At 43.5% G+C, this 23719-nt stretch overlaps 2 protein-coding genes across 2 annotated transcripts in view; one reads left to right on the top strand and one right to left on the bottom strand.

Annotated features, from left to right (window-relative positions):
- LOC125675272 (adhesion G protein-coupled receptor E3-like) overlaps window positions 1–23719 on the bottom strand; it is a 35973-nt gene that overhangs the window by 4685 nt on the left and 7569 nt on the right. The window lies entirely within an intron of this gene.
- LOC130053222 (baculoviral IAP repeat-containing protein 7-like) lies at window positions 6625–8153 on the top strand. Its single transcript, XM_056160007.1, has one exon. It carries the CDS (start codon window positions 7332–7334, stop codon window positions 7857–7859), a length of 528 nt encoding a protein of 175 aa, XP_056015982.1. The 5' UTR covers window positions 6625–7331; the 3' UTR covers window positions 7860–8153.

Here is a 23719-nt window from a genome sequence, read left to right as displayed (position 1 = left end):
GTTTGCACCAATGGAATCACTATTGAACCAGTGAATACTTAGTTGTAGCATACTGCGTAGTTGTACTCGATGGCTCAGGTGCTAACATACTCGCATTGTTATTTGATAAAAGTATGAAACGTGTATTTATTTCAATTAATTAAAATTTTTAAAACTAATATATTATCATATGAAATGTATGGGTAATCACACTTTTAAGATGCGAGACATACATACACAAAATCACATATCAACGTCAGAAAATTACAATTTTCATTCAGCAGTATTATCAAAAGGTGTTGCACGTCTCATGTTAATTTCCATAAAGGTGTTGCATGAAAGATCGATAAAATGAAGTTATTCAAATATATGATGAAACCAAATGGAACGTATGTCTTCATTCAAATAATTTTGAAAATAAGTTTAAAAGACGTGTATTGACAAAAAATAGCCAAAATATCTCGGGTTTAAATCAAGCAATAAACGATTTATATGATTTTTAGCGTTTATATGGAGGGGTATCGCCGAATTTCAGAAAAACTGCCTCCGTGAAACAAAATAAATTTAGCATGAACATGTTCTTCGAGTTTTCGTCTAAAAAAAAATGTCGCTTTGAAATTTTGTTTCACCAGGGCATATTTTGTTGTTGTCAATTTCAAAAAACCGAAACGACTTCACTGTTATTATTTTTTACCTCACATGTACGTTAAATTTCCTTAGCAATGTAAGGTGTACTGTGTGGTTCAGTAGGCAAGGTCGTCGACTTTTATATGTACAGATATTTTCTTTTTTAAAACGACCGGGTTCGAATCCCTCACGAACATAATGTTTTTATTTTCATATCACGTTTTCCATCTAGATTTTTTCTTAAAAATAACCTTCCAACCTGGACACTGTTTAGTTTGTGAAAAGCTCAAGAGCTTAAAACAAAGATATTATATTCGAATTAATTATCCACCAAGTAAACATTGCCCTGCTTATTTTGAAATAAATATCTCTGCGGGGAAAGGGGGAAGGATTGCTTCATTGCTTGGTTCGCCTTTCAACAAAGCAAACTAAAAAAAAAAAAATATGCGTCACATTTTTATCAAATGACGTCAGTAACATCGACATGTAGATCGCGATTTTTCGCTTGTATATTTTCTTGTGTCGGATTTACTATAAGCAAGAACATTGCATGCAAGGGTATGTTTTAATGTAATAGAAAATTTCATAGAATTAAAAGCCGCAAATTATTGCATTTCTAATTTAAAGACTATTTTGGATATAGGCTTAAACAATGCAATTTCCCTTATTTTCTCAATCTATCGAAGTTAAGCGACTTCAAAGTCGATCTTTAAAGGATAGCGAAATACGCAATGCATGCATGGCCTACAGATATTTTCTGTCAAGACAAACTTCACCTTCAATAACTACGTTTACAATATTTTGATCAATAAGCTCCGTAGAACTACATGTAAGATGGCTGCCTAGACGTTTCGTTGTGGTTGCTAAGTGAATCATTGCGCGGCTCAGTCAACTTGTATTTTTCAGAATTTATGTATTTTTGATAAACGAAGGTTATTACTTTTGTCTTTTGCATCAAATTATAAGGAATGACTTTAATTATGGGACATAATATACGAGTATAACCTGGTTTGGGTCAGTTTACGCTTTATAATCCGCGAAGCGTAAATTGACGCAAACCAGGTTATGATCATATAATTTAAGTCTTATTGTATCCTTGTCTCTGATCGGTCAAATTCCAATTGAGGAACGCAGGTTAATTTTGTATAACCTGGTTTGGTATGGGGACACACCCCCTTTACTACCATATGCCGGAACTATTTTTTCTCTCTCTCTGAATTTACATCGCAGCACTATTTTCAGCCTTCTTTGGAATAGAAAGTCAACGTGCACAATAAGATACTTCGGTTTTATACACATTGTTTTTTCGTTGTCAGTTAGCATCTACTTGTACGCAAATCACTGTTGTAAAACATCTTTCTCTGTATGATGGTCGAATAATAGATTAAAACAAAAATATCGTATCGAATTAATGATTTACCAAGTAAGCATTGCCCTGTTTATTTTGAGATACATTTCTCACTGGGGAAAGGAGGGGGATTGTTTCATTGCTTGATCCACCTTCCAACAAAGCAAACAAAAAATCATGCGTCACATTTTATCACATGACGTCAGACACATTGACATGTGGATGGCGATTTGTCACTTGCTTACATATTTTCTTGTGTCGGATTTACTATTAGCGACAACGTTGCATGCAAGGGTAAATTTTCATGTACTAGAAATTTACACAGAGTTAAAAGCCGCAAATTATTGCATTTTTTGATATTTGAAGACTTACTTTGGCAATCTTAACTACTCGGCTATTTCCGTAACCACAAATTACGGAAAAGGACGAACGCGTGATCCGACTGTTACTTTGAGTAGGCCTAAACAATGCAATTTCCCGTATTTTCTCAATTTGTCGGAGATGAGCGACTTCAAAGTCGATCTCTATAGGGCAGCTAAATACGCATTGCATGCATAATCTACACATATTTTCTATCATGACAAACTTCACCTTTGATACAACATCTTAATAAACTAAGATTATGATGGCGACCTTCACAGCTAGGCACTTCGTCGTTGTTGCTAAGTGAATCATTGCGCGGCTCAGTTGACTTGTATTTTTCTGAGTTTATGTACATTTTGATAAAGGAAGGTTAGTGCTTATCTTTGTCCCTTGCATTAAATTATAAGGAATGACTTTAATTATGGGGCACATTATACGAGTATAACCTGGTTTGAGTCAGTTAACGCTTTTTTATAATCTGCTTCGCAGAATTAAAGTCATTATTTAAATGATTATAATACTAAAAAAAATAATAGTAGTATAAGCCCTCCCGATAGGGGGTTCAACTGAGTGCACTTTTTATGCAAATGAGGTCAAGCAAGGGCGTCTTTTGATTGGTCAAGCGGTGTCGGGGTCAACGGAGTGGTTCAATATCTAGGACGGGGTCAACTTGCGGACCCCAGCAGGGGTTGTAGGCCGGGTGTCGGGTTAATAGGCTAGCCTATTGCCGCTGGTCTAATTTTAGCTCTATTATGCGGTACTTTCGCTTTGAGTTCCTGGAAAAGGAACCTGGAGCTATTTTTCTGAAAATCGGTATAAAATCCAGTGAAATCCTGTGAAATCCTATGTATTCCTGTGTATTAAATCTAAAGAATAACACAAGGTTTTAAGTTGACATGTTTATTAAAGAACAATGGTACAATCCCCAGAGCTGGCACGGTACCTAGTTTTACCCAGCGCTGTCTATAGGTAATATATAAAGCGGCGCGCGGTGCATTGGGTGTCACTTTCGACATCATGTCAGACAAGTTACCTAGTGGACTTCCACGGAGTTATATTGAACAGCGCTTGAGATTTTTGAATGATCAGCTGAACAGACAACGGCAGCGTGAATTACAACTCCGCAGAGAGAATCAACGGCGATTACAGTATTTACAGCGGGAAGGAGGGAAAAAGAAACTCATTTCGGATTATTACAAAATTCAACTGGAACGAGGACGTCAATCACGGAAATTTAAAGTCAAGGAAAATGTCTACAATGTTGCCTTCAAGCCTATTCCAGAGAAAGAAAATACAGCCTTCATTCGTCGCCTCTTCCGGGATATGTTAAAAAATGTGAAACAGGAAATGCAGTGCAATCCCAATGATTATCTACGTTTAAATATTCGACACCCGTCTCTGGATTCAGCTATTTGGTACGAATTTACGCAGTCCAATCAGCTCAACGAGGACAAAATTCTGAACAAAATAGAAGCCGTGCAGCAATCTAAAAAGGAATTCCTAATCACCGACGGGGCAGTGCAGATGGATTTTTTCCATGTCAAATATCCACAAGGCAGCGGGTGCACTAAGAAAAAACATCTACACGTGGATAAGGAGAAATTCAAAACCTCTAAGAGAGCGATCGTTCGCATTCAAAATCCTGAGGATTCTCTCTGCTTGTCCCGGGCTATTGTGGTAGCACGTCTACACAGCTAGAAATCAAACGACCCGGCATGGGAAACGAAATGGTTACGCATGAGAAAAGGGGATAAAGATTCTCTCGATCAGAAACGAGAAGCGAAAGCCTTGATGGAACAAGCTGGGTGTGTTATGAACCAGCCGTGTGGGCCGCGTGAATGGGAGCAATTACAACACGCGCTCGCCCCGCAGTATCGATTGAAAATATTTCAATTCAAAACGAATACAGCTCGTTTACGACTGGAACCTATTTACAAAGGACCGGGACACGGGAGTTGTTTGAATATCCTGCTAGATAACAAGCATTACGATGCCATTGTGTCTATGCCTGGAGTGACGGAAAACAAATACTATTGCGATTATTGCGATGTTGGCTACAGTCACATTGAAGAACATCGGACCGTCTGTCCTCATCGATGCTCATTTTGTTTAGCCGATACCCCCTGTATCCCGGACGGGACTCAGACGAATTGCCCTCATTGTGAGGGATTTTTCAGAAATGCAGCTTGTTACCAGAACCATTTAAAACCCTACAGCAGTAATACAACGACCACGGTCTGCAGTTTAATGGGGCGCTGTAACCAGTGTCAGAAATGGATGTCCAAGAAATTATTAAAACGCCACGCGTGTGGGGGTCAAACCGAATGCCGCATCTGTCACAAAGTCGTCACCATGCCTCATCACTGCTTTGTACAGACGAAACCCAAACCTAAGAAAGAAAAAGAAGAAGAGGAGTTGAAAATATACATTTATTACGATTTCGAATGCAGTCAGGAAAACGGTATTCACATCCCCAATTTATGCGTGGCAGAACGTGTGTGTCAACATTGCGACAGTGTGGATATCGACAAGCCCTGTTCTCATTGTGAAGGATTCGGATCACAACGCCGCTTCCTATTTCAAGGACCCGACACGTTAAAACAGTTTATGGAATGGCTCTTACAGAGCGAGACCGATGAGCAAGGCCATGTGGAACTCAAACACGATGAAGCCACCATCATTGCCCACAATTTCAAAGGATACGATGGGCAGTTTATTTTGAATTACCTGGTTCACACGGCGTGTATCAAACCCACCGTCATCCTGAACGGCAGTAAAATCTTATCCATGCAAGTCTTGGGGTTGAGATTCATCGATTCTTACAACTTTCTACCCTTTGCTCTTGCCAAGATGCCCTTTGCTTTCGGATTAACGGAATTGAAAAAAGGATATTTCCCACACTTTTTCAACACGACAGAGAACCAGCAGTATGTGGGTCCTTACCCGGCCGCTCATTTCTACAATCCTGACGATATGTCCACCGCCAATCGTGAAGCCTTCTATACTTGGTACCATCAACAAGAGGGCAAAGTCTTTGATTTCCAGAAAGAATTCTTAGCTTACTGCATCTCGGATGTGGATATTTTACGCCGGTGTTGTGCCCATTTCAAGTCCACCCTGTTTGATCTGGTGGAAGTAGACCCCTTTCAAGAATCCATCACGTTTGCCAGCACGGCTAATTTAGCCTACCGACGAGGATTCATGGTTGAAAATACCATCGCCATCATTCCTAATATGGGCTACCGCCCAGCACGCCGATATTCAGCTAAAGCTTGTCGATGGCTCGCCTGGCTAGAACATCAACATCACTGCATACGACATGCTAGAAATGGGGGCGAAGTCACGCTTGGACCCTATACAGTAGATGGGTATGATGAGGAATCTCGTATCGTGTACGAATTCTATGGCTGTTACTGGCACGGCTGTCCCAACTGTTTCCCGAATCTGTTGACTGACATGCATCCTCATCGTGTTCAGCATACGTATCAAGACCTCTACCTGGACACCTTAAAACGAGCCAGTGCTTTAGAAGACCAAGGCTATACAGTCGTGAGCATATGGGAACACGAGTTTGATCGTCAGACCCAGACCAATCCCGACTTACAGGAATTTTTACAAGGAGTCGATATACAAGATCCTTTGAATCCCCGTGACGCTTTGTACGGAGGCCGGACCAATGCTACACGATTGTATTGTGAGGAGGGTGACATGCGATACGTGGATGTCTGTTCCCTGTACCCGTACGTGTTGAAATACAAGCCATTTCCCGTCCAACATCCCCAAGTCATCACCAGCCATTTCACCGATGTCAGAGACTATTTCGGGCTCATTCGTTGTCGTGTCCTCCCACCCCGAGAGCTGTATCACCCCGTATTACCTTACAAGACCGGGGGCAAATTACTCTTTCCCTTATGCCGCACCTGTGCGGAACAGCGCAACTTAGGACCCGACGAGCGGTGCCAGCACACCGATTCTGAACGCAGTCTCACTGGCACCTGGGTGACCACCGAACTTCACAAAGCATTAGATCTAGGCTATCGTCTCGACCGCATTTACGAAGTTGGCATTTTGAGAAAACCAGTGACCACTTATTTCGAGCGTATATCAACACCTTTTTGAAAATTAAACAAGAAGCTTCCGGATTCCCCGAGGATTGTCAAACAGCCCAACAGCAGCAACATTACATTGAGGAAATTCAGCAACGAGAAGGCATTGCCATGAACCCGGCAGACATCCAGAAAAATCCGGTCCGAAGAACCATTGCCAAACTCTTTTTAAATTGCTTGTGGGGAAAATTTGCTCAACGATTACAATTACCCAAATACCTGTATCTCACGGAAGAAGAAGAATTACAACAGAAATTACAAGATGCCACTTTAGAAGTCAAAGGCATCGAACTCTTAGAAAATCGTGAACGCCCCGAATGTGATATGATGCTGATCAATTATCAGGAGAAAGAAGAATTTTTAGAAGACTGCCCCTTTGGAAACGTGGTGCTGGCGTGTTTTACAACAGCTCATGCTCGTTTACATTTGTACGAGACGTTACAGCCTTTGGGAGAGCGTGTCTTATACTTTGACACGGATAGTATCATCTATCAGCACGACGAGACCCAGTTCAATCCGACCATTATCAACAGTTTAGGCGGCTGGACCGATGAATTGGGTGGAGATCGTATCATCAAGTACATGTCGGGCGGGCCCAAAAATTATGCATACGAGACCCAGGGGGGAAAATCTGTCTGCAAAGTCAAAGGATTGACACTCAATTATCGTGCCTCTAGAGTCGTGTCTCTCGATACGTTGGAAAAAATGTTAAAAGGAGAAGAAGAAGAAGTCCATGTCCGCTATCCGCACTTTATTCAACGAACCCGCCAACATGATGTGCGAACCATTCCTCTGGTGAAGAAATACCGCATGGTGTATGATAAACGTCAACGTATTCATGACTATGACACGCTGCCTTACGGGTATTAAAAAGGAAACGCGTCTTGAGAAAAACATCAGTCTGCAAAATGAGTAAATACGGATCACTACAGAATCCTTCAGTGCCTTCCTATGGTGAATTATCGGCTCGTCTAGCGTCATTTCATACAGCCCCCGATATTCTGTTGAACTTATTACCTAACATTGCAGAAGCCGGATTCTTTTACAAAGGAATGGATGATCATGTGCGTTGTTTTCATTGCACATTATCTCTCAAACATTGGGAACCCGGGGACGATCCTTGGATAGAACATGCCTATTGGAGCCCTCATTGTGCTTACGTGTTGTGCAATAAAAGTGTCAAATGGGTACGACAAGCCTTCAATGCCTATGCCCGCGCTAAAGACAGTGATCGCGATTGGGGAGACTTACCCTTAGACGCGGCAGGGAATCCAATGTGTACCCAGAAATGTCACATTTGTTTAGAACGAGACTTGAGAATTGCTTTTTTACCTTGTGGTCATTTATGTACTTGTGCTATGTGTGCTTCAGGACTTAGAACATGTCCTATTTGTAGAGATGCTTTTGTAGAAACGGTTCGTATTTTTACTTGTTAATAAATATGTATGATCCCATGAACTTGTGTCATTTATCAAGATGTATACCTACGAGACACTTGAGCCTTTTCAGTTGAAACATGAATTTACCATGGTGGTGGCTGGACCCTCTAAATCGGGTAAAACGGAATTTGTGAAGCAACTGGTACAAAATACGCAGTGGATTGCACCGCCTCCCGAAAAGATAGTATGGTGTTATCGAGAATGGCAGTCCGCGTACGAATCCTTACAGGACAAGGTCACTTTTATCCGCAATATACCTCAAGACGATGAGCAGATAGTGGCGGATCTCAGTACGCGTCATCTACTCATTTTTGATGATATGATCGGAGGTAAAGCCATCGAATCGATTGTCGACTGGTTTACGCGCAAAGCGCATCATCGAAATACCAGTGTCATTTATATCACACAAAATCTGTTTGATCGAGCAGTACAACATCGTACCATCAGTCTGAATGCTCACTATCTTGTGCTGTTTAAAAATCCTCGAGATAAATCTCAGATTGGGGTGTTAAGTCGGCAATTACAAATGCCGCATTTACTTCCAGCCTATGAGGACGCCACCCGTGTACCTCACGGGTATTTACTAGTGGACTTGAGTCCTCAGACGTCGGACGATTTAAGATTAAGAAGTCAACTCTTTACCAACTTGGCTGTGCACATGCCCCCGAGAGTATAAATAATGTCACATCATGGACAGGTGTATCATTCGAAAGACAGTCTTCACCATGGGTAGACCTTCCGCGAAGAGTAAATTAGTCAAAACGTTACGCCGTTTACAACGGGAACGGGATCCCGTTCAACGGAGCCATCTCATTGAATTAGGACGTAGAGCCTTACTCAACTGGTTTGCGATGGGAGCTCGAAATTTATTGCGAGGCGTCTTACCAGGCAATAAAATCACTCAGCGGTTCATTCAATCCCATCGTCAAGACTTGGGTGTCATTGCCGATAAGAAGACCAATGAAGAAGAGCGTAAAAAAGCCATTTTGAAACGAGGAGGCGCCGGATTCTTAGGAGGGACCATTATCCGTCATTTATTCAAATGGGAAACAGGCCGTAAGCCCCGTGGGGGACAACCCAAGAAAACCAAGAAACCACGGGCTAAGAAAGCTAAAAAATCGCCTCAGAGAATTCCTAAACTCATTATTCGCTTACCTAAGAAGACACCTAAGAAGTCCCCTAAGAAGGCCCCTAAGAAGTCCCCTAAGAAGACACCTCTCAGGATGAAGAATCCGTTTCCCAATTGGGCTCCAAAGAAAACCCCTCTCATTGTGAAGATGCCGTTTCCCAAGGCCACTCCCCCCAAGGTCACTAAAACGTTAGCCAATCTGAAAGCCGGATTAGCTCAAAAGAAAATGGAACGACCCATGCATGGGCCTATAGGAAGTTCCAGAACCAGTGATACTGCTCTACCGAGTTTTGCTCATACCTTTGGAAGCATGAAATTTCAACCCTTAACCACCTCAACACCGGTTCAGGTGCAAAAGAAATATAAATGTAAATTTTGCCCTCTGGTCTTCAATGCGAGAGAGAACCGCAATCGTCACGAAGAGACCGTCCATCACAAGCGTTTTGATCCTAAACATCCGAGTGCCATTGTCCTGGACTAGGTATAAAAAGGAGGGGGAAGGTGCCCCACCCTTCATTACCATGGCTCATACGAAGAAGTGTGAATGTCGATTACGACCTCATTTACCGCTCTTGCAGACGTTAGCGGCTCCTCACTATTCCACCAAATTAAAGACAGAGGTGTTGAAACATTGTTCCAATGACTGCATTTTAAAGATTTGTGAGATTGTGTACAATATATTAAAAGGGGTGATTCCTCTCACCCCTACTCAGAAGCGACAACTGGGTCGAAAGAAACACATCTTAAGACGCTTAGTCCGGACTCAACCCGTGAAAAAATGACGAGGTATACTCATCCACCAAAAAGGATTGGGTTCGTTTGTGTGTGGCAAGATTTGTAAGAAATCATGAGTCGAAAAATGGTGTTGGTACCGGAAGCGATGCTCAACGAATTAAAAGGCAAATTACCTAAACCTCCCGAATTTACCTCGACTATTGGTTTACGCAGTGATTTGGACGAGATTGAACATCGAGATGATTTAACCGAGAAAGAAAAAGTGGGGTTGTACGGGCATCAACTTCATCGCTATCGTCAATATTTACAACAAGCTCGACATCCCACCACAGCGACTCTGCCCTCCCCAACCACTGCAGCCAGTGCCGCCTCACCACCCTCAGCCGCCTCAGCACCCGATGACTTGGAGGAACAGATTATCAAAAGCGTCAATAAACCGGGTCGAAAGAAAGCAGGTTTATTACTCGATCATCTCAAGAAATCCAAAGTGGTGACTTGGAATAAAGAAGGAGAAATCAGTTATAGAGGACGCAGGGTTCCCGATTCCAATATTGTGGATTTAATGAGCGAAACCCAGCGACAAAGACCCTTAAGACATCGTGATCCCCCCACGGGATTAGAGGAATTTGCTCAAGCGTTAAAAGAGACTCATGCTCCCAAAGGATATGTGAACAATCGGGATGTTATAAAAGCCATGGACAAACCAGGGAAAATCAGTACACCTAGACCTCTAGAGGAAGAGGAGAGTGGATTTCAAGAAATCTCTGGTTTTGACCAATCTTTCTATGAAACTCCCAGACGAATGATGACCCCTAAAATATCTGGGAGGCCAGTAAAAAGACATCACGTGAAATTGGAAAATGGTTAAATCTACCATGAAAGCAGAACAGATCTTACAGCGACTGTATTACGATCCCAAGACAGGTTATGGGGGAGTCCAGGCGTTGTATCGTCAAGTGCGTCAATTAGGACACAAGATTACTCTGTCTCAAATTCGAGAATGGGTGAAAGCTCAAGATACCTATACCTTGCATAAACCGATACGGAGGAAATTCAAGCGACGACAAACACGAGTGACGGATATGGATGAACAATGGCAATTAGATTTAGCCGATGTCTCCAGCTTGAAACAAGACAATAATGGGTATACGTTTTTATTATGTGCCATTGACGTGCTGTCTAAATATGCCTGGGTCGTGCCTTTAAAACAGAAAACGGGGAAAGAAATGATACGAGGCTTACGACGGATTTTTCGAGAGGGACGTCGCCCCGTGCGCATTCAGTCCGATCAAGGAAAAGAATTTACCAATAAAGAATTTCGTCAAGCCTTCAAATCCATTCATTCCTTTACGACCCGTAATGCCGAAACCAAAGCCAGTATTGTGGAACGTTTTCAACGCACGCTGAAAGCACGCATGTGGCGGTATTTTACACGTCATAAAACACGACGGTATGTCGATGTCTTGGCCGATCTGGTGTATGGTTACAATCATACCTATCATCGCAGTATCCGACGAGCTCCTGCTCAAGTCAATGCCAAGAATGTCTTGACCGTATGGAAAACCTTGTATGGAAAACAGAGTGCCGATACCACGAGTCGCTTGCAAGTGGGGGATCGTGTACGCATTAGTAAAGCTAAACGTACGTTTGAAAAAGGATATTTACCGAATTGGACCAAAGAACTGTTTACCATCTCTAGAAAAGTGCCAGGACGAAACGTCTATCGCATTCAAGATGATCACGGGGAAGAATTAGAAGGAACCTTTTACGAGAAGGAATTACAACAAGTGATTAAAGACGATGATGTCTATGAAGTGGAGGAAATCTTAGGGTATAAAAAGCGGCGTGTGGGAAAAAAAGTCATTTCAGAAGTCAAAGTGCGTTGGAAAGGATATCCCCCCAGTTTTGATTCATGGATTCCGCAAGCGGATCTCATTCTGCCATGACCACCCAGTGGACTTTCTTGGGTGAAAAAGTCCCTCGAGCAGAAATTGTGTATTTTGCACAATTATTCCTCTGCTTAACCATCATTATCACCTCGGTCGTCATGTTAGCCTTAGGCGATCCCAATCGTGATTTTTGGATGGTGACCTTAAGTTCTCTCGTGGGCTACGTCATGCCTAGTCCACAAATGACGTTAGCGAGCCCGAATATAAAACAGGATCGATCTTCTTCAGATTCACCAGTTCACCATGGCTAACACACAGTACGCCTGGAAACAAGAGGGAAAGAAAACGGCATGGTTTGCGGATAAGCAGATGTGTTTGATGCATTGTAAACAACACAAAGTGTTAGATCAACCGGTGTACATGTACAAACGTATACTGATACCTCACGGATGGTCAGCCTTTATCATGAAGACCAAGTATCAAGAGTTTCGCTGGAAAATCAAAGCCTTCTGGGGATTGATGGGACGACAAGACGAATCCGATTGGACCTTAAATGAGAGTCCTTGGTTTGACCATTCCGAGGACTGTCTCCGACATTTTAAAGACATGATCAATGAAGGTTATGATGTAGCCGATTGCTGGGGAACCCGACACTATCTGGTGATGCGACGACGCTTAGTCCCGAGACGAACCCTGACGTTACCAGACTCGGATGCGTTGACGTGCGGTGGTGGTCGCGATCAAGAAGAATGACATGTAAAATTGTGTATTAACATTATGTTGTATGTTCAATAAAATATGAAAATGTTCATTGTGTTATGAGTATAAATAGAGAAGAAAACAGAGACAGGGTCTCATTTAAGACATCATGGCTGGAGGAGAAGGGTTTTACATGACTGTTGAGTGATGGGTCGATGGAATCGTTTCCGACGAATACGACTGCTCAATTTAAAACGTTATTGCCACACACCATGGACTTAACAGATGGAGCATGGGAAGTCGGATTGACCGAAATGATGTACTCGGCCAACTTACAAAACGTATCGGATAGCGAGGCTTATGTGGACGTTCTCATTCCAGATCCGTATACGAAACATGTCCAAGATCCCAACACTTATAAATGGGAAAGATTTAAGACAGAGAATATGGGCAAAGTCACGATGGCCAGGTGTAAGGTGGTGGTCCCCTGGCATCTGACGCCATGGTCCCATCTCTTTGAGGGAGGTGATAGTTTATTTCCCTTCGATATCATTCGCATTCACTTCCGACCCAGAGCTTATACACAACCTTTGGCGTTAATCAATGAAATCAACGCAGCCTTAAGGAGAACCCTGTGGAAAGTATGGACCGAGTTAGGGAATCCTAACGAAGAGGGGAACAACCAGATCTTAGTGTATCACCCCGAGTACGATCGTGTCGAGTATCAGTTAAATGGGAGAACACTGAGAGCCACCCCCATGTGCATTCGTTTCCCTACGCCCTTAGCGTACAAGCTAGGTCTGGATAGTGACAAAATGATCCTGGGCGATGAAACCATGACGAAATGGATCAACGTGAATTACTTGGGGAACACGACCATGGATGTCTACGACAATCTGAAAGCCATGTATGTGTATTGTGACATTGTGGATCCTCAAGTGGTGGGCACCAACAAATTGAAATTATTGAGAGTCGTCCCCTGTACGGGTCAATACGACGATCGACAACAAGCCCGTTGGGAACCGATTCGAGCCGAATATTTGAAACTGAGTAAGAAATATTTCGATACCATTGAGGTACACATCATGAATTCTTTAGGGCGTCCTATGGGCTTTTTAAATGGGCGCTCCTTAGTCAAACTTCATTTCCGCAAAGTGTATTGAAAGATGAAGTACCATCGAGGAGTCAGACGCCAGAAAGGACACGGAATCTGGTTTCTCATTCCATGGATTGCCAATGCCATTGTGGGTCAAGCGGGGCAAGGAAAGAAGAGAAAGAGACGGCGTAAAAAGTATAAAAAGCGGGTGTAACCCCTAACGAAGTTCATTTACATCAAGATGCACTACCATAAAGGTTTAATACGGCAGCAGGGTCACGGGCTTGGAGCCCTGTTGGGAATAGCTAGCAAAGTGGCGGGTCCCCTGATCAGCGGATTATTAGGTGGAGCCCCCGCACAACAGCAACAACAACAACAGCGTCCTGTCTATCAAGAGAGATATTATGATTACGACCGCCCTTATCGCTCTTATCAGAGGAGACGACGTAGAATCCATCCAACAGAAGAATATGATCCAGAATCTGAAAAGCAGAAGGGAAAAGGATTTTTCACCGATTTACTCAAATCGGGGGCTAAAAGTGCCTTAAAGGCTGCTGCTAAAACAGGGATGGATGTGTTAGATAATAAACGATCCCTCAAAGATGCTCTCAAGACACACGGTGCCCAAGCCCTGAAAGAGACAGCCGGGTATGCTCGTAGGCGAAGGTCTCGAAAAACCCCATCCAAACGAGGAAGAAAAGCGCGCACAGGAATACTCAGGAAGCCTGGAACCACGACCCTCAAAAGAAAACAGGCGGGAAAACAGGTTGGAATACAGGAAGGAAAAGGATTTGTTAAAAGAAAACAACGTATCTTAGCTCGGGGAGGGCCTCATAAGAGACCTAGGAAGCAACCTAGGAAGCGATCTAGGAAGGGAGGTAGGAAGCTAGTGAAAAGGGGTAAGCCAAAACGCTCTCTGGATATTTTCGACTGAGAACCCTATAAAAAGGGGGTGAGAAGGAGACCAGAACACATTTGATCCCAGTTCACGCTGAGTAACACATCGTTCCAATATGATGCACCGAGAATCTTGCGCTTGTGGCACCAGCAGTTTAGAACTGTTTAAAGTGCCCCCGACCAACGTCACTTTAGAAGATTCGAAATGGATGGAATATTACCCCATTTCCAGTACCCTCAACTCGGATACGGCTCCGATTGAATTTGAAATCAAAGGACAAGGAGATGAATATCTGGATTTATCCCAAACTTATCTCCAGATGGTCTGTAAATTCACGAAAGCCAATGGAACGAATCTCACAGGAGGCCATTCGACCTCCACCCCCGTGAATAACATTCTCCATTCCTTGTTCAGTGAAATCGATGTCAGTCTCAATGGAAAAGTCATTACCCCGGGGACGGATACTTATCCCTACAAAGCGTATCTGGAGAAATTGTTGTCTTATGCACCCAAGACTCTGGAAACCCAGATGAGTGCCTGTAGCTTGTGGGAAAAAGATACGGCAGGACATATGGATGAGGTCAAATTAGAAGCTCTGGCTCAAACTCCTGTGGAATTTGCAGTAGTGAATAACAAAGTCAACATCGCGGCCGTCATCCCGACTCCCGAGTATCCGGATGATTCCAAGAATGTAGGGTTGAGAAAACGTCACGAGAAGATTACAGACAGTAAGGAGATCGTGTTGATGGATCGATTACATCTGGATTTGTTTGAGCAAGAGAAATGTCTCCCTAATGGCTTGGATGTCCGTCTCCGATTCAATCGCGCTCGACCCCAGTTCTACATGATGACCGATGCCGGGAGTAGTGGGAAAGTGGTCATTCAAAGTATGATCTTGTGGGTGAGGAAAGTCAAACCTGTGCCGAGTATCATTAATCTCATCAATCAGCAACTGAGTACTCAAACGGCGAAATATCCATTGAGACGAGTGGAAGTGAAAACCTTTACCATTCCTAGTGGCACCCAATCTAAAATCACCGATCATCTGTTTCAAGGACAGATGCCTAAACTGATCGTGTTGGGTTTTGTGGACAATGCGGCTTTTAATGGGGATAATACCAGAAACCCCTTTCATTTCCAAAATGAGAGAGTCAAGAAATTAGAAATCAGTATCAATGGAGAAATGATGGAAACCCGACCTTTGGAACCTAATTTCACCGACGATCAGTACCTGAGATCGTATTTGAGTCTGTACAAAGGCTTGGGAAAATTAGGCCAGGACTGGGATCCGGACATTACCCTGGAAGAGTATAAAAACGGTTACACCCTCTGGTGTGTGGATTTCACGAAAGATCAAGAAGCCCAGACGGATAAATTTCATCTCATACAGACGGGGAACTTGAGAGTGGAAGTGCAATTTGCCGCCAACGTGGCCAGGACCTTAAACTGTGTGGTGTATGCCGTGTTCGACAATCTGCTAGAAATCAACAAACAACGAGAAGTCAGTATCGATTACTAAGAGAGAGATGGATACTCAGCAATTGAGAGATGTTTTACAACGAGATTTAGGACCGGCGTTTGCAGGTGTGTATCCTCGAGATGTCATACCTGAGCTGTTACCTCATCACAAAGCCATCGTGGTGAATACAGACCCTCACGATCGCCCTGGAGCGCATTGGGTCTGTTTGTATTTGAGTAGCCCTACCGTCGAATATTTTGATTCTTACGGATTACCTCCCAGCCATAAAGACATCCAAGACTTTGTTCAACGTCACGGAGAGACTTGGATTCATAACACCCATTGTTATCAAGATTTGAATACGGATGTCTGTGGACAATACTGTGTGTATTTTTTACATCAACGCCATCGCCATAGAAGCACCGTACAAGAATGGTTACTTCCCTGGAAAGGCACGGCCTTACAACGCGATCGTTTTGTGGCTGATTGGTTTAAAGAGACCTTCCGAAAACCGAGAACCCATCAAGGACAAACTTGTCAATGTCAAAGACTGAATGTATTGTAAACTATGTTATTGTATTGTTATTGTTCATAGTTGGAGTTTAATAAAACGTTGGAAAAAATCTTGTGGGTTTGTTTTTCTTGTCATTGTAATCAACCATGTCTTTTCAAAAAGAATGGGTAGCCCTGAAAAGGGCTGTTTTCTTCCTCTCTGTTCTTGGTCTTTTCTCTTCTTCTTCTCTCTTCTCTCTTCTCCTTCTCTTCTTTTCTTCTCGGTCCCCCTCACTGTCTGTTCTTCTTCTTCTTTCTTCTCTTCTTTTTCTGCTCCTCCGGGGGTTGCTCGTGGTCAAACACAAAAACAGGCAACCACCCGTGTTTAAAAAACAATCTCCCCGGAGGCCGCTGCACCACTTCCAACTCTGCGTCCCAGTTTTCCTCTGGCGGGGGCAGATCCTGGCTCATGGGCGGTGGGGGAAGAGCCTCCCGTGAGGCCGGCGGGGCAATCTCTTGCTCCCAATCCTCCTCTCATTTGATACAATAATCATTCACTGTAGGGTCTGGTCCTACTCTGCGACTCATATTCTCTGGTTCCTTTAAAAAATCGGAATGCCCGATTTTTGACGTTGCGCTCGTTTTAAAAAGGCGAGAGCGCGGACGTCCTTGAAAACATCCCCTACCTCAGATGGCTGACGTCATGTTGATGACTCATAAAAATAAACACTATATAAATAGGTCACTTGTTACCATTTTTCTCAATCATGTCGTTTGAACGGTACGTGCAAGATGAGAAAGATGTACTAGTGTGTGGGTATTGCCGAGGACCTTGGAGAACTTGTGGCTGTTTTCATTATAAAAAAGAAAACATCCTGGCCAAACATAAGTGGATAGAGTATATGGCAGAGCTGAATTATTGTCCCTTTGTCTATAAATGTTGTGGTCACACTAGAGAACCCTGGCTACCGTGTAAGTGTCCGCAGCATTGTACCATCACCCCTGAAGAAGAAATAGCGCATAAGGACTGTACCTGTGAGATCTGTCAGGAGTTTAGAGAGCGCTGGACTCAGAGAAAGTTTAAACCCCACCTGTTTCAACATTGTCCTTACAGTCAAGAACCCCGGTTAACGTGTACCTGTGAGACCTGTCAACCAGCATGTCGGTGACGGATCTACGAGGAGATGTATTATCTCTACCTTGGGTGGATGCTATTGTACAACAATGTAACTGTTTAACGGTGAAACCTCATGGGTTAAGTCAACGTATTGCCGACCGATTTCCTTGGGCTAATCTGTATGCGACCCGACAACCTTTAGGACGGAGAAATTTAGCTATAGAAGCGGATCGAGGAATACCGGGTACTGTGTGTATTATGCCTCATTCTACTCATCCTGATGTGATCTGTTTGTTAGCGCAATGGGATTACGGGAGAGGCACTCAACGCTTACCCCTGTATGCCGATACCCCCGAACAACGTGAACTTTGGTTTCAACAATGTTTACAGAAATTAGGCACTTTGTCTTACCAGACTTTAGCGTTTCCTTATCGTATTGGATGTGGATTAGCCGGAGGCAATTGGACTCATTATAGACAATGGATTTGTGACTTTGCTTATCAGTATCATAAACATGTTTACATTGTCAAGAAAATGTAACTTTATTATAGCTTTATTCTAACTATTACTTGTGTTAATAAAACTTTTTAAAAAAAAACCTTGTGTGTTTCTTGATTTTTGCAATAAAAAGTGTCTTTTCAAAAAAGTTGGTGGCTCTGAAAAGGGCCGTTTGGTCCTAAGGACCGACTTTCAATCCCTGGTTCCGGTAAACCGGCATAACGGGCACCGTCCCCGGGTGTGTCGCCGCTCCTGTAACTCTTCCACGCACGAGCAGCAAGCTGGGCGCTGCCCACATCCCCTACACGTGATACCGGAGTGTACCCTGTCTTGCCAGCAGACAGGGCACTTAAACCAAATAGGAACCGCCCTATCTGCCCAGCCAGGGACAGTCATAGGGTGGTTCGTCGGGGGATGAGTTGCCACCGGTGCGTGGGTTGGTCTCGGTGGTGGAGTCCTCCCTGCAAACCGGATGGTAGGTGGTGGGGGTCTTGCAGGGGCTGCTGGTCTCGGTGGTGATGGTGGTGGTGACGTGTCTGTCACCAACAGCGACGGACTCTGGGCTGGGCTGGGAGGTGGCGCGGGGGACGGTGACCTCGGTGAGTACTCCACCGGTGACGCTGGTGAGTCGCTCATCGGCACCGGGCTGTATTCCACCGGTGCCGATGGGATCGCTGGTGGTGGTGTTGTAGGCGTCGCCGGGGAGTAAGGTGGTGGTGGTGAGGGTGGCTGTGGGGCCCGTCGGCGCGGTCTCGTAGCCGTGGAGATTCGAGCGGTGCGGCGGCGTCCCCTCCCTTCATACTCTGCCCGCACCCGGCAGATGATCTCACGGACCCCACTCTGGTCGAAAGGGGAGAAGGTGCTCAGGTCGTTCTCAGAACGCACGACCCAATTCTCCCCTACCCGTTCCTCAGCCACCACTAAGAGCCGGTACCGAAACCCAGGCAAGGTCTGGAAATTGTAGAGCGGGTCTCTTCTTGCAGCCATTCTTCTTTCTTCTATAAAATATTCAAAAACTGTGCTGGATCACCAGTGAAGCGAACTGGCGAGTGCGCCGGTGTATATCAGGAAAGCGCGGACCTCCTCGAAAACATCCCTCGCTTCGGAGACGAAGGCAAGATGGCGGCCGTCAAAATGGTTGATTTGTGCTTTCGAGTAGAGAGTTTTTTCTCATTGTCTTTTTCTAGACATTCGATATCTGTGCATGGTAGATTTAATCTGATCGATTCTGGGGCGCGGAATTCCTTAAACTTATTTTTATTTTGCTACGTCGCATAGTTTTCAAAGAAACAGAGGTTAAAGAGGTCGAGTCGAGGTTCAATGTTTCTTCACCGCCTCTTTAAAAATTTATTTCTCGACCATGTACATCCCTAAAAACATCTCATAAGATCTATTCGATAGAAAACACCTTATTTGATTCGATTTTCACTCTACCTTTAGGATTTTCTGGATTCCTCAACAAATAAACCCTTCTCTGAGAGACTCAACCAAACACAGCTTTCGTGTAAACAATTTTATTCATGTCACATATTTCAAATACATAACTCCCACACACAACACCAATTCACATGTCTTTTTAAAATAGGGTCCAACATTTTTTCCATTTCTCGAATCCTGCGTTGAAATCGACATCGATCAGCGGCTACAGTCATCCAGATACTTGTCCGGTCTTCTTCGGGTAACCGATACACTTCATTATGATCCAGATTAAAAGTCACACGTTTAACTTGACGTACATCTCTCGAAGACATCGTAGTCTGATTTTCTCGATTTCTGCTCTGTCTGTGGGTCGAATTCGTTTCAATTCCTGGCCCATTAAATGAATCAGTACTAAGGCTTGCGGGGTGATCCGGTTCTCGATCAAATACTGACAGAGACATGGATAGTCCTTTAAGCTGATGGGAAATAATTCTTCTCGCAGATAGTGTAACACAAATTCAATCTGCCAAGAATGAATGTCTGTGAGATAATCCAATACATAAACTATCGCTTTCTCTGTGATGTGGTCACTGCTAGCCATCCTCCGGGAATAAATGAAATGAATTAAGTTCTTCACACTTTATGTATACTTCTCGAAGCCAGTCCTTGGTGATACTTTCAATCTCGGCGGTTTTTTCAGGCATGCGTTTCTTGAATTCCTCCCCCAGGACATAAATTAACATCAATCCCGCATCGTTATAGAGATTGATGTATATCCGGTTCCGTAGATCTGTATATTCGTCCAGAGTCAATGGAAACACTCCCCCTATCAGAAAATTTTTAGCGAATTGAAACACCGTATCGTCTTGCATTTTCTCGACCCATTCTAATGCATGCTTATGCGCTTTTTCTGCGATGTTGTCACTTTCAGTCATGGTTTGTAAATGAAAAAAATCCAAAACGTTCTTGTTTTATAACAGGGCAGCCATTCCTTTCATACGAATCAGTTCCACGAATCCTTTTTGTAGACAATCGCGTAAGATCCGATCAATGTCACTCATCTGGTCTGGAAGGTTCTGTTTCAATTCCTCAGCATACAAATAAATCATGAGTAAACGTCCCGTATTGGTATTCTCCGCTAATGAATCAGCAATCCGTTGAAAACTATGTACATTTCTGACCTCCGGTGACATCTGTTGTACAAATTGACGAGCATTTTGAATGAGAGGGTTATGTAAGGCCACGTTCATACATTGTAGTACATAGCTATATCCATTTATTCTCGTAGTAGCACTGCCGCCCATAGTGCATAACGAACGTTCAGAAAACACCTGTATTTATAGGTAAAGGTTATGCATCACGTGATCAAGCACCTGCACCACGTGATCAAGCACCTGTACGTCAGCTGGTTTTTCTACAGTCATTCTTGTCTGACCTTCAGTCATGGATACACGGAGAATTTTAAGAGCGAGACGCCGCCGCCAGGGAATACAACAAGTGGAGAATTTAACCATAGTAGAAGATTATGTAGACGAGATGGAGATCTGGGATAATTTAGTACAGAGATGTCGGCATCGATTACGCTGGGGCCGATCTAAAAATTGGTGTTTTGACTATGTATTGCGGTCACATGAAACAGTGGAGGATATTTGTCTGCGTTTAAGTGACATGTACCTGAAAAATTCCCCCCTCATACAGTACATGATTTACCAGTTTTACACGTTATTGAACGGCACTCAAAAAGTATCGGGATTTATTCGACTGGAGAAACCACGTTACCGAAGAAGTGTATGGGTATTGTTTTGGGATGCACACTGGATGTGGGAAACCATCGAAGAGATACGTTTCCCCGGGAGAAGAGCTCGACAATTAGTACAACACATTATATCCGAAGATCATGACTTACACGTGTATATAGAAGAACCTGCGTATGAAGCCGGCCATTTTTAAAAATAAAAACTTCATGAACAGCCCTTTTTAGGGCTACTTTAAACACCAATATAAGTTCCATTCCACTAAAGTCAATGTGTACCAATGTGCACTAGCACGCGCTGGTCGCGAGAAACCGGCTTTTCAAGTTCAATTAGGGCACTAGCACGCGCTGGTCGCGCGATGTTCTAGCTGAAACCGGTTTTTCCAGAAAAAGATGGTGCAACCACGTGCTCCCCACGTGCCCCCCACGAGACAGAATAGTCTAGACATTTTGCTGGCTATAAAAGCGGAGCCCCACTGTCAGTCCTCATTCGATCTTCAATCACCTTCCAGAAGACATGGCTCAGAAACAACTAGAATTTGTGGACAAAGCTCAGAAGAAAATAGATCAGCTGGTACAGAAGGAGATGGGACCACAGAAAGACTACATTGAACTGAAGAAAGCTAAGAGTGACGATCAGAAGACTGAACTGGGGAAGACCTCGAACTTCTTGCTCACGTCTCCAGACTACGTTGCTCAAAGAAGAAGAGAAGAGAAGAAGATGGCCCAGACCTCGAACCAGACCACGAGCTTCAATCTCACGCCTTCAGACTACGTTGCTCGACAAGTGAAGATGGCCCAGACCTCGGATTACCTCCCTAACCAGAATCCGACAGACCCGGGATTAGGCTTCTATTTTCCCGATTCACAGGACGCTACGGGACTGGAGATGGGTTTATACGATAAACCCCCCTTCGGTGGAGAAGATTCCCCCATGAGCAGGGCCGATTTCGCCATCATTACCACAACACTAGACGGGATCGTTAACCGTATTAATGTGCTGAGTAATGAGATTGGAAATCATACCACAGTCCTACTGAAGAAGCTGGAAGAGCTGACTTCTAAAAAACCTAGGAAGGAATACACTCCAGATTACACTGCTAACCCGTGCTACACGTGTGGAGAAACAGGACATTGGTCGCCGGATTGCCCACAGAAAACAGATTATCCGCAGACCAGTAAGAAATCGTGGTCAGCAGATTCTCAACAGACCAGCAAGAAAACCAAACAAAAGGATCCTTGCTACAAATGCGGAAAAATAGGACACTGGATTAGTGAGTGTCCAGAAGAACAACTGGAGATAGATGCGATGATTGGGCCCGTACCTGGCTCAAAATCCCCTGTGAAGAGAGAATACAAACCGTTAGAGATGTGGAATCCCCCCGCACCTACTGAAGAACCGCGAAAAAAGAAGAAGAAACTCAGCAGAAAGTAATGGACTGTGCTTGAACTGTTATGCTTATTGAACTGTTTTTATGGTTATTGAACTGTTTTTATGCTTATTGAACTGTTTTGCATTGTTCTATGCTTGTACCATTGTTCTTTAATAAACATGTCAACTTAAAAACCTTGTGTTATTCTTTAGATTTAATACACAGGATTTCACTGGATTTTATACCGATTTTCAGAAAAATAGCTCCAGGTTCCTTTTCCAGGAACTCAAAGCGAAAGTACCGCATAATAGAGCTAAAATTAGACCAGCGGCAATAGGCCAGCCTATTAACCCGACACCCGGCCTACAACCCCTGCTGGGGTCCGCCAGTTGACCCCGTCCTAGATATTGAACCACTCCGTTGACCCCGACACCGCTTGACCAATCAAAAGACGCCCTTGCTTGACCTCATTTGCATAAAAAGTGCACTCAGTTGAACCCCCTATCGGGAGGGCTTATACTACTAATAATGATAACTTCGACTTTTGAAATACTTTGTATTTGACAAAATTTTTACAATAACTTTCGGAAAAGACTCTATAAAAAATTATTTTCCTGTCATGCATAAATCAAAACAAATAATTGAAATTGGAAAACATTATGATGTCAAATAAGGGTGGAATTACTTTATGAGATCTCTTAAAGAGGTTCACACCTGAGATTTGGATAATGTCCATTTTTTGGGAAGTGTATTTTTGATTTCTACATTGAAGGAGAATTGCCAATATTTGTCAGTTCTCTCCCCTATTTCAAACATAGGTGGCGCAAGACTCGTCTACGTTCTTGTTGACCTCTGGTGTACATAAGATTATGAGAGTCAGGGTGTAAACTTTTTTCTCTTGTGCACATAGGGGGCGGGGGTAGGCTTCCCGAGAAATGCAGCTTTTCAGAAAAAACAACAGTGGTTCATTGTCATAAATATAACAGCGACAACGATCGTTTCATTTTCCACGCAGCGTCGTGCGCCAGAAACACCTCTGTCTTCAGTACGACTTCACAGATATAAACGACTTTGTTGCAGTAAAAAGTATTTAGTGTGGGTTAAACATTTGCTCTGTAGATCGGAATTTTCTACATAAATGTATTGTGCTGAAAATTTAATAATTCTTAGTGATACAGTCATCAATGATCTTATAATTCTATGACTCGAATACCCCCCCCCCTTCCTTATAGACTAGATCTAATCGCACAGGTGAAATTTGAGTCATCAATATGAAAACGGAATATGGCACACACACACA

This window comes from Ostrea edulis, chromosome 3 (assembly GCF_947568905.1).
Source record: "Ostrea edulis chromosome 3, xbOstEdul1.1, whole genome shotgun sequence".
In the NCBI taxonomy this organism is placed as follows: Eukaryota; Metazoa; Mollusca; class Bivalvia; order Ostreida; family Ostreidae; genus Ostrea; species Ostrea edulis.
Note: the sequence above shows the minus strand (reverse complement) of the source record. Positions and strands in the feature narration are given on the sequence as shown.

Excerpts from the sequence above, each read along its gene's own strand:
- LOC130053222 (XM_056160007.1), top strand. The coding sequence starts at position 7,332 with ATGAGTAAATACGGATCACTACAGAATCCTTCAGTGCCTTCCTATGGT.